The sequence below is a fragment of the Octopus bimaculoides genome, chromosome 10, assembly GCF_046866305.1.
Source record: "Octopus bimaculoides isolate indiv1 chromosome 10, ASM4686630v1, whole genome shotgun sequence".
Lineage (NCBI taxonomy): Eukaryota > Metazoa > Mollusca > Cephalopoda > Octopoda > Octopodidae > Octopus > Octopus bimaculoides.
In genome coordinates, this window is record NC_142937.1 from 45,504,449 (window position 1) to 45,516,948 (window position 12,500).

The following is a 12,500-nucleotide window of genomic DNA, read 5'->3' on the forward strand; positions in this document are numbered from 1 at the left end:
ACGCTGGGAGAATGTGTGGCCAGGACTACAAGGGCTTCTCATCTGCAGATATTCAGCACAAGGCTGTCAACAATGTGATGAAACTGGCAAAGGTACTTGGCAAAGGTTTTGACGACATCACACAAGATGAGGTCAATGACCTCATTGATGCCCACTCTGAAACCCTGACAGACAAAGATTTGTTGGAGTTAACGAAGTCTGCCAGCAAAGAGGAGAAGGAAGAACCAGATCCAGAGGAAGAGGAGGATGAGGTGGGCCTGGCAGTCGAATGTCTGTCCAACCTTTTAAGGACAGCAAAGGAATTGCAAGGGAAGGCAGAAGCATGAGATCCTTATATGATTCAGTCTCTCCAATTTAAAAATATCATTGATGCTGCCGTGCAGACATATAAAACTCTCCTCACCACCATGAAGAAACAACGACAGCAACTTCGAATCACAATTTTCCTCAAGGCCACCAAGAAAACCTTGCACAAAGACATCCCCTAAAACACCTGAAGAGCTTTAAATCTTCTTTGCTGTGCAGTCATTACCTTCATTATTTTCATCATCATTTTAAATCAATATCATTTATTATTGGTGAGTAACCGTACATTTTACTTTATTTTCTATTAAATTACTATTAAATGATATATATATATATATATATATATATATATATATATATATATATATATATTACGTCATAATTTGACATTTATAGGTATTTTTATGGACCACATCCAATATTTGCGATTTTTCACTATTTGCAGGTGCTCTAGGAACGTAACCCCTGGGGACTACTGTATATATATATATATATATATATATATATATATATATATATATATGGTTCAGTGGTCAGGGCGTTGGACTCACAATCATGAGGGAGTGAGTTTGATTCCCAGACCAGGCTGTGTTATGTTGTTGAGCAAGACACTTTATTTCACATTGTTCCAGTTCACTCGGCTGTAGAAATAAGTTGCAATGTCACTGGTGCCAAGCTGTATTGGCTTTTGTCTTTCCTTGGATTACATCAGTGGTGTGGAGAGGGGAGGCTGGTATGCATAGGCGACTGCTGGTCTTCCATAAAAAATCTTGCCCGGACGTGTGCATCAGAGCAACTTTCTAGGTGCAATCTCATGGTCATTCATGATCAAAAGGGGGTCTTTACTCTTCTCTCTGTATATATGAAGTGGGGTGGGGGGGGATCTTTTTGCTTGTCCTCCACCACACCTGACAACTGGTGTTGGTTGTTTATGTCCCTGTAATTTAGCAGTTCAGCAAAAAGCAGCTCTTATAATAACTACCAGGCTTAAGAAAAAAAGTACTGGGGCAGATTTGTTTGAAGGGTTTTCCTCCAAGACAGTGTCCCTGCATGGCCATAGTCTAATGACTGAAACAAGTAAAAGGCATAATTCAACAAGTCAAGAAATAGAAGGTATGTGTGATTAAGATATTGAATTTCTATTACAAAGCTATAAGTTTATAGACACTTAACAACCCTAAGGTTTTCTATTTATTTAAAATACAATTATTTAACTGAGTAAGGCCAGTAGAGTATTAATAAATAAATAAATAACGTTTATATTAGTTTCTTGCCTCTATGATTTGAATTCAATCCCTCTGAGATAGTCTTTGCCTTTTGTCAACCCAAGAATGAGAAAATGAATACCAGTACATACTGGCTCAATTCAATCAACTATATCCTTCCCTTATAAATTTTAGGCCTTGTACTTATGTAAGAAATCATGTTGGTGTTGGTGCTTTTTTAGCTCTTATGGTCAAAAGCATTCCAGTTTTGACAATGACCTCTTTCAGCACATTCAAATCTACATGTCCAGTGGGCGCTTACTATTTTTAAAATGGTAGAAGAGAATATGAGGGTGATTAGACAGCTAGCAAACCAAGAGACCATGTAGAGGCCCTTTCTAGGCTCATAATATACTGAATAGGCAACAAGTGATGATATTTACATCATTAAAACACTGTACCACTATATCAATGCTTCACATTTTTTCTCACCCACTGCACCTATTCAATGCCTCTATTGATATCACAAGATAGCAGGACATAATCATTCAAAAATGGTAACACTTCTTTAATTTACTCAAAAGTAAATTACAACCCATTATATGTTACAGTAGAAATATAGATTCATATATGTTACACTATATGTCATGTCTCATACCTGATGCTTCAGAATTACATAAATATTTATAAACTGAAATCAAATTTTCACCACAAGGCTATAACTGGAACTATAGGACAGAAGTATCTATATCATTTTATTACACAAATGTTATTTTCCTACATCAAAATGCTGCCCAATGGAAAATCCACTGTCCTCTCTAATAAGAGGGTAGCATTTCTAATAATAAATCATTGCTTTAAATTAGGGACCAGCAATTTCTTTTCGTAATGGCCCACCAGATTATTTTTCTACTATTTTTTTTACATTTGCTCATGCTTCCCCCACCCATCCGCCCCTACCTAACATATGCAGGGTGCGGTGAATAAATTGTCGTCCAAATTACACAAAAAGGAATATAACACTGATATCTCATTTTAACAGATATATTTACCAAAATTATATAAAAATATCTTCAAATACAAGAGTATCTGATCCTGGCAGAAATTTTCTCATCTGAGAAAAACCAAAGCATGTTCAGTTGGAGGGGATACTTGAGTTTGTTCAAAAGCTTCATAGTATGGTCTTTCCTCTAGTCCTTGATGGCTTGGGAAAAAAAGTTGGCCATTTCTTATCTTGTATGAAGAATACTGAATGTCTTCATGCACTACCTACCTGATAAGAAACTCGGACACTCCCTGGTGATGGACCTGATTGATTTGGGGGGATTGTTGTCAATCATGGCTTGAATCTCCAACAATCATGGCCTCAATCACCAACAAATTCAAGAGTTCTTTTCTTATCGGAACGACCAGAGTGAGCTTTCCGTACCATCATAATCACCATTAGACTCATCCAACTCTTTTCAAACCCTCTGCATTGTCCTCAGATTGACACTCAAACACTCTGAAATGTTCATATTGAAGCTTCCAGCAATTAATGCCAAGCAGTACAGCATGTCATTTCCAAATTTCTGCTGAGTGAATTGCATCATGGTGCTGTTTTTCTCACAGATAGTGCCCAACTAACCCTACTATACTGTGTAGTCAACAAAGTTAAAAACAAACAACATGCATGTGTGACATTAAAAATATAAAATGGCGATAATTTATCTATTGCACCCTGTATATGTTTTACATGTAAAAATATCCCCACACATCCTCACTAACACTATCTTCATCACAGGCAATATTTCTGTAAACAAAAACTTAACTGCTCATGATATAAAAGACATCTAAACCCATCAACTATCCAATGATAAGCAAATACATTAAACTGCAAAATGTTTTACAAAAGGTCTAAGGCCCGCAGAAGACATAATAATGGCCCAACTTTTGCCAAACTCTGCTTTAAATAAAATATAAAGATAGTGAAAGAAAAACCCAAAATACTTTTTATGTATTTTTTTTTTTACCTGTGCAGAATCTTCGTCAACATGTAAACTTGCTGGTGCATAACTCCTGTTTGGAGTAATACTAGCTTTTGGCTGCTTTTTCTTTAAACTCTAGAGAAAGGAAAAACAAAATAGCTGTGAGATGAAATGGAATAAAGGGTTCAGGTTAAACAAAAATAGATTTGAAAGTAAAGCTACACAACAAATACAGATTTCTAACTCATGTTAACAAATATTTATAAAGAGAAAGAAAAACTGGAGAGATAAAAAGAGTTTTTATACAATATTGTAATATATATTTACAGAGAAATATTTTTGATTAATAAAAAAGAAATAGAAAATTTACATAAAGACACCAACTATTGCCATCACCAATGTCTTTGACATATCAACAATGTCTTCTTCAATTTCACATCATCACCTACTCTCAAGATAGTGCATTAGCAGAGATATTAAAGCATCAAATAGAATGTCATACCTCTCTGCACTCTGAGTTTATACCCTACTGAGGTCATCATTACCTTCCATCCCGTCAGGGTTAATAAATATGGTACAAGACAACTACTGGGATTCGATTCTTTTTCTTTTCTCTTTTACTCTTTTATTTGTTTGTCATTTGACTACAGCTATGCTGGAGCACCGCCTTTAGTCGAACAAATCAACCCCAGGACTTATTCTTTGTAAGCCTAGTACTTGTTCTATTGGTCTCTTTTGCCGAACCACTAGGTTACAGGGATGTAAACACACCAGCATCGGTTGTCAAGCGATGGTGAGGGGACAAACACAGACACACACACAAACCCACACACGACGCATTATTTATGGGATGACCCAATAAATATATATGTATGCGTGCGTGCGTGCGTGCGTGCGTGCGTGCGTGCGTAGCATTTTATGCCCATTCTTTCCATGCCTTCATAGGTTTGATGAATCTATCACAATCTTTAATTAAAGATATGTAGATAAAACCAATATCTGTCACTGGGTATGATTTTTTGGCATGGTTTTCTATTGCCAACCACTTTACAGCAAGAAGTAGGTGTATTTTATTGCACTACCAGTACTAGACTGGTTGCCTTCACTACAGCTTCTGAATCCATGTCTCCTCTCTCCTCTGTGTGATTACAGTTGAGTCCATTTTGTATACTTTCTATATTTGTATACTTTGAATCTTTTGTATATGTTTATACACTTTTTACGTCCAATGTCCACCATCTTAGAGAGCTTGCTTCCACTACACAGATGTCATTACTTCCCATAATGTAAGGGTTACTTAATTAGTAAGGAAATCCATGATGATAGTCTAAGACCATGGATTTCAGTGTGTCAGCTTTGATCAAGGAGACTATGTATGATCAAAATTATTTATACCATTACCATCTCAACTTTTTCCCAGACACAGCATACCTAGAACCACATTATCCAATGTTATTGGTTTTAAGATGGTAGGGTATGATGTGAGAGAGATTTAGTTGTTATTTCTAACATATCAAGTAAGTGAGTAAAGGCATCCTCATTTGAGTTTTCATATTGTCTGGTTGTGAGTCTTTAAGCCACAACTGTTTCTAAGTGCACTAATAATCTTCCAGGTTGGACATCTGGGAAACGAGCAACATCATCTGAGTCTTTTGTACAGTACCCAGGTGCTATAAATGATACCAATTATTTCTCTACATTTTACACTGTACCCCTACTTTTTGTCCCTTGTCACCTCCCCCTCCCCGACTCCCTCCTTTTTTTCTTCCTTCACTTCCCTCTCCTCCAAAGTGATATTCACTCCATCCAACTTAATAACTCAATCCACATTTCTAATTATCTGACACACTAATTTCCCTCTAGTACACTTATCTACCTATCCACCCACCTTTTCTGTTCTTCTAGCCTATTCTCTCTTTCATATTTACCTTGTATGTTGACCTCATATCTCTCTCTCTCTCTCTCTTTCTTTCCTGATGGGGAGGCCATGTACTCAATTCTTCAACAAGGCAACTGCTCCTGTCTTTCTGTCATACATTTCCCTCAATACTTCACCCTACTCAGCTGAAGGTGCTTGTCATGTGGGTACCTAGTAATCTCACTAATGCTGCTGCTATGAAAAAAAGCACCAAGTACACCCTGTGAAGTGGCTGGGATTAGGAAAGGCATCCAGATTTATTTCAAACTGTCCAATACATGCCAGCATTGGAAAAGAGATACTAAACGATGACGATGATGATGGTGTGTGTGTGCATTTAAGACCCATCAAGCCAAATAAAACCACAATAATGGCAGATACAGGTGTCATGCAAATAGCACCCATGCCGGTAGCATGTAAAAGCACCCATTACACTCTCAGAATGGTTGACGTTAGGAAGGGCATCCAGCCATAGAAACCATGCCAAATCAGACTGGAGTCTGGTGCAGCCTTCCAGCTTGCCATCCCCGGTCAAACCATCCAACTCATGCCAGCATGGGCAACGAATGTTAAATGATGATGATATTTATGTGAGATTGAATGTTTACAGACTGTGCTTTGCATGAAAGCATCAAGTTTTTTTTTAAAAATCATCTCCTATCTCTGCACTTTTGAAGACAAGTGAAATAAATACCTTACTTGAAAAACAAGTAAAGTTTAGTGACAGGAAAGGCGTCCAGCTATAAAACAATACCTCAGTAATATGAGTTCATCTAGACAAGGCCAACATAGAAAAACAGACATAAAAACAAAATTTCATTCCAATCAGAGCTGAACCAATCAGTGAACAGTACCAAAAATTTTACTCACAGCAATTGTTACCATGCCTTTTAATGTTAATGATACTACTGACTCTTTCCGTTTCCTTCTGGGTTGTAGTCTTTTGTAGGTGGTACTGGTGCTGTCACTTGAGTGAGACAAGTGATAACTTGGTCGTTTGTAAGGGTCATGTATTGCTTGGGGAACTGCCTGCAAATATAAACTTGAGTCTACTTGATCTTCCATTGATGTTCTCAAATAATCGTCTTTGAGTTTGCCAATGGTGTTATAATATCGTAAACGTCGATTATGCCATTCCATTTCTTGCCTTTCATTCTCTTTGCCAACTCCAAAGAAATCTGCAACGGTGTTCTTCATGGTGCTATGGAAAAAAAGAAAAAATGAAAAGATAAAATAAGTCAACAGGCAATCTATAATCATACAGGGGTGAGTTTTGTGAGCCTTTAGGTCACAGGAGTACCAGTAAAGGTAAAGTTACCTTCTCAAGCCATGTCCACTCATAGGGGCCAGTTTCCTGGTTTCCGTGACATATAAATTCCCCACCTGGATGGGACGCTGGTCTGTCACAGGATTACTTATTTTTGCCAGCTGAGTGGCCTAGAGCAATGTGAAATGAAGTGTTTTGCTCAAGAACACAGCACGTCGCCCATTCCAGGAATCAAAACCACACTCTTATGATCATAAGTCCAACACCCTAATCACTAATCCACACACCTCCACATACAGAAGCACCAGTGCCTAAATCTGGAGTATCTGGGGCAAATAAACCTGATGACTCCATTCTTTACCAAAATATAACCAAAAGATAAGTTGAATGCAAGCTAATGGTGCAGAAGTTAAACACGCTCTGCAGTACCTGTATACAGTTGAGTGAACTAGACCAGTCGTTCACAAACTTATTTTGTCCTTAGAAGCCAACCCTTATATGATTTTCCAAAAATCATGAAAATTGCATGTATGGACAAAGCCTTGCCACTTTAATTTTAGTAAAACATTTAATGAAACAGGAACGATTTTAGAGAGATGTATTATCAATAAAAAAAGACTTGAAGGGTGTTCAGGCTAAATCTGACAATTTTTCATGTTTTCATTTTTCAAGAACAGTTTGATGTATTGGTGAACAGTCAATGGCATTAGATTATCATTGTAGCTGAGAAAAAGTTAGCTAACACAGAGGACTTGAAGCCATCTGAATATTGGAAAAGAGTTACCTGTATTGTGATGATTTGTGCAAGGTATCAAAATGACTACTACTCAATGCTCTGTGAACATTGTAAAGGTCGTAAGACATGAGAAAGACAGCTGCCATGGAGACTAAAAAAAACGTGGCCAGCAGGAAGAGACACAGCAGGAAGAGACATAGCAGGAATTCTGATTGCATCCACACATCGGAATCCATCAAACAATTTGCCGGATAAGGTGATGGAAGATTGATCCAAGCAAGGGATTCCAGGCTTTGGTAAAAGAAAGACAAGTGTTGGAATCACCACCATGAAGCTGGCCCTGAATAAGGACCTTCGCTACCAATCATACACAAGGCCCAAGGGACAAATTCCAACAGCCAGAGCCAAAGAGAAACACATGAGGAAGACAAAGAAGCTACTGAACAAGCTGAGGCATCACGCTGAGCTAAGGATGATCTGGTTATGTTTAGATGAAAAGGACTTCTGCCAAGACCAATTGCATAACACCTAGAATAATAGTGGCTTTCCTACAATCCATATGATGTCCCACATAACATAAAAATCAAGTTCCCCAAACCATGATGGTCTTAGTGTGTGTCTCAAGTGAGGGTGACATCATACCATCCTACATCTATGAAGAGGGCCTTAGGCTCAATTCAGACAGCTATGTGAAACTGCTGGAAACTGTAATCAATCCCTGGCTGGAGACGGTTGCTACTGGAAGATCATTTGTGGCACAGCAGGATTCAGCTCCTTGCCATACCTCTGGAAAGAATCAGAAGCAGCTGTTGGAGAATTTTTACAACTTTACCAGCCAGCCCCAATTGAAATTCCATAGATTACTATGAGAAGAATGCAGTCGAGAAAGACACCAACCACTCTGCCTGCAACACCAAAGGCAAACTGATGGCCAAGATCAAGGAAGTGCTCAAAGATCTTCCCAGGGGCACAGTGAGGAATACATGTATCAAGTTCTGGACTTGAGGCTGTAGTGGAAACTGAGAGCAGCTACTTTGAGTAATCTGTTATCGCCCAATCTTAAAGTAGTTGATCTTTTTTATTTTTTAAAATACTTTTATTTTTGAACGGAATATTGTACTTCTTTTGCCTTTTTATGCAAATTGTCAAATTAACCCAAACACCCTGTAACTTATTTTAAAAATCATCTGTTTGTTTTATAAAATTCTTATTAAATTTTATTAAAAGACCACTCTCCTTTATCTTCTAGAATCTCAGAATTCTTTCAACTGTGAACCCAGTTTGGGAAAGGACTGCATCATTGGAGAGTCAAACATCTGACCACAGACAGACAATGAACCACTGTATTCATGACTGGTTATCCAGTATTCTATGCACTCAGTTAGCTGGGTTTGTAAACATAGAATGATATGTTGTAAATTACTACAGTTATGAGAGAGTACCATCAAAGGCTTCATTTGCATGTAGTGGTTCAAGATATGATGAAACTCTCACTGAAAGCAGTTTAACCTGAACTATACAGAATTTTTTTAAAATTCATACAGCACTCATAAGCAATGTGTTCATGGATAGGTGGACAAGGTACACAGTTATCATTGTAGAACTGAAATGCAATACAATTATTCCCTCTTTTTCTATCCACATACATATTGTATGGACAAATTACTTAGAATCATTGTAACACATAATGTTAGAAAGAAAAACCAAAAACCAAACATTCTTTAGTACATTATAGCAATGGAACATAATACTGTTAACACACCAGTCATTTCATGTTCGCTCGAGTGCCTAGGAAATTGTCAAAACTATGCAACTTGATCTATTCTGTTTACTTTAAACCTCCAACATTAGTGGGTTTAAAAACAGTGTGTTCATGTTTCACTTTTTCGATATCAGTGAAGAATTTCACTGGAAAAATATACATAAGGTTGCCAAGAATTTATATCTCTCATCGAAGGTCGGTAGCTATCGGACGCTGACGAAGGGAAATAACCCTGAAACCCGGGTCCGTTCGTGCTACGATCACGATGAGAGGGATAACTTCCCTTGGCAAAACAAACAGGACACAGTAGTGTGTCGATAAGCCAGCTAGAGGAGATGTCCTCCTGGGGCTAAAGCAACAGTAACATCCACCCCTAGGGGTCAGCCACACTTAAGTGGCAATACACTTCACTTTATCGTGCAGTTACTGTTAATACTTCATTTAGAGAATTAACATTGCTTGTTTTCACTTTTTCGATATCAGTGAAGAATTTCACTGGAAAAATATACATAAGGTTGCCAAGAATTTATATCTCTCATCGAAGGTCGGTAGCTATCGGACGCTGACGAAGGGAAATAACCCTGAAACCCGGGTCCGTTCGTGCTACGATCACGATGAGAGGGATAACTTCCCTTGGCAAAACAAACAGGACACAGTAGTGTGTCAATAAGCCAGCTAGAGGAGATGTCCTCCTGGGGCTAAAGCAACAGTAACATCCACCCCTAGGGGTCAGCCACACTTAAGTGGCAATACACTTCACTTTATCGTGCAGTTACTGTTAATACTTCATTTAGAGAATTAACATTGCTTGTTTTCACTTTTTCGATATCAGTGAAGAATTTCACTGGAAAAATATACATAAGGTTGCCAAGAATTTATATCTCTCATCGAAGGTCGGTAGCTATCGGACGCTGACGAAGGGGAATAACCCTGAAACCCGGGTCCGTTCGTGCTACAATCACGATGAGAGGGATAACTTTCCTTGGCAAAACAAACAGGACACAGTAGTGTGTCGATAAGCCAGCTAGAGGAGATGTCCTCCTGGGGCTAAAGCAACAGTAACATCCACCCCTAGGGGTCAGCCACACTTAAGTGGCAATACACTTCACTTTATCGTGCAGTTACTGTTAATACTTCATTTAGAGAATTAACATTGCTTGTTTTCACTTTTTCGATATCAGTGAAGAATTTCACTGGAAAAATATACATAAGGTTGCCAAGAATTTATATCTCTCATCGAAGATCGGTAGCTATCGGACGCTGACGAAGGGGAATAACCCTGAAACCCGGGTCCGTTCGTGCTACAATCACGATGAGAGGGATAACTTTCCTTGGCAAAACAAACAGGACACAGTAGTGTGTCGATAAGCCAGCTGGAGGAGATGTCCTCCTGGGGCTAAAGCAACAGTAACATCCACCCCTAGGGGTCAGCCACACTTAAGTGGCAATACACTTCACTTTATCGTGCAGTTACTGTTAATACTTCATTTAGAGAATTAACATTGCTATATATATATATATATATATATACTGATATAGGGTGAAAATTAATAATTAACAACTATTAATTCCACCAAGTAGTTGGGTATGTTAAAAGAACCATTATCAGTAAACTTATACAAAGATTTTATAATTATAAGCATAATTATAATTATGGTTCAGCAAAATTGCTTAGCCACATACTGAAATTTAGAAATAGCAGTTATATACTATTCCACTACCATAATATATCTCCCAGACAGCAACACTCCTATCTCACGCATGTATGCATAAATATATATATACATACATATATATACATAAATATATATATATATATACATATATGTATACATATAAACATACATATATATACATATATATACATATATACATACATATATATACATATATACATACATATATATACATACATACATATACATATAAACATACATATATATATATATGTATATATATATATATATATGAATCTATATATACATACATGTAAATATATACATAGATATATATAAGGGGAGAATTCACAAATAAACAAAAGGCAAAGACAGGTAGCGTAGACAACAAACACATGTACGCTCGGGAAGTGAAAAAGTCTTTAATGTTTCAAGCCTATGCTCTTCCACAGAAAGGAACATAGAAAGAAACGGAGAGAAAATAAAGAATGTGTAGTGGCTAGCAATCTATCATGGTGAATGCTGGACAGAGGGGGCACACAGGAGAGCTAGGAAGAAGGGGAGATAATAAAGCAAAGGTGGGACGTGGGTTAGGCTGAGGGTGGGGGTACATGTGGGGTATGTGGCAGTGGGTGTAAGGAATGGGGGTGGGATGGGAAGGAGGGGTTGAATTGTGTAGGGATGGGGTTACGAGGGAGGGGTGACGATGAAGGGAGAGGGGAAGGGAGAAGGTGGGTAGGAGTGAAGAGAAGAGAGAAGGAAGGTCGAAGTGAAGAGAAGTAGGAGTCAAAGCAAGAGAGGAGAGGCGGGTGGGAGTAAGTATGAGAGGAGGAGAGGGGAGGAGAATTGAGCCCATGTGGTCCAAAGGAGCGAAGAGAGATTAATCCCTGTTCACAGCAAAGACGGGAGTCCAGATAGCCCCTGTACAAGGACAATCCGAACAAAGACAGGCGTTGCAAAGAGTGACCAGTAGAGCAGAAATGGTGCAAAACTGGGGTGTCATTGCCAAGTCGGATGTCTTGGAGATGTTCCACGAGCCGGTCAGTCAAGCAGCGTCCTGTTTGCCCGATGTATAGGGAAGGGCACAGAGAGCAGGAGATGCAGTAGATGATGTTGCTAGAATTGAAGGTGAAGGAGTCGGTGATATGATAGGTACGGTGGTGGGGTGGTAGGTTAAGGGAAGCAGGAGACGGGAGATGGCGGGGTGGGTGCAGGGAGAGAGAGCAGATGCACAGTCCATGGAACGTGCTCTCGCAAGGACGGTATGGATAGTGGTGAGGGGATATCCACGTAGGATGAAGTGGCGAGCCATGAGTTGAGACTGAGTCTCTGGGAATAAGGGATGGAGAGCTTGGTGTGTTTAGGGTGGGAGGAGAAGTTGAGGTATGAGTGTGAGTCTGTGTGTTTGTAGTGAATGGAGGTGGTGAGATGGAGTAATGAATGCTGACCGAAATGTCAAATACATACATATATATGTGCAGATGTATATACACATATACACATGTATATATATAGTTGGAATTACAAAAAAACAAAACAAAAGACAAAGACAGGTGTGTAAACAACAAACAGATGTATTAATTTAACACTCGGGAAGTGAGAAAGTCTTTTACATTTTGAGCCTACACTCTTCAACAGCAAAGAGCACAGAAATAAGCAGAGA

General features: G+C 38.6%; 1 protein-coding gene across 1 annotated transcript in view; it reads right to left on the bottom strand.

Moving 5' to 3' along the window:
• The window catches only part of LOC106867845 (inactive rhomboid protein 1), an 88,090-nt gene that overhangs the window by 53,214 nt on the left and 22,376 nt on the right, over positions 1–12,500 (bottom strand). Inside the window, exons 3-4 of the mRNA XM_014912879.3 lie at positions 6,267–6,597; positions 3,524–3,613 (exon numbers count right to left, since the gene is read on the bottom strand). Of these exons, the coding sequence (XP_014768365.1) occupies positions 3,524–3,613; positions 6,267–6,597 (421 nt within the window). The remainder of the gene's footprint in view (positions 1–3,523; positions 3,614–6,266; positions 6,598–12,500) is intronic.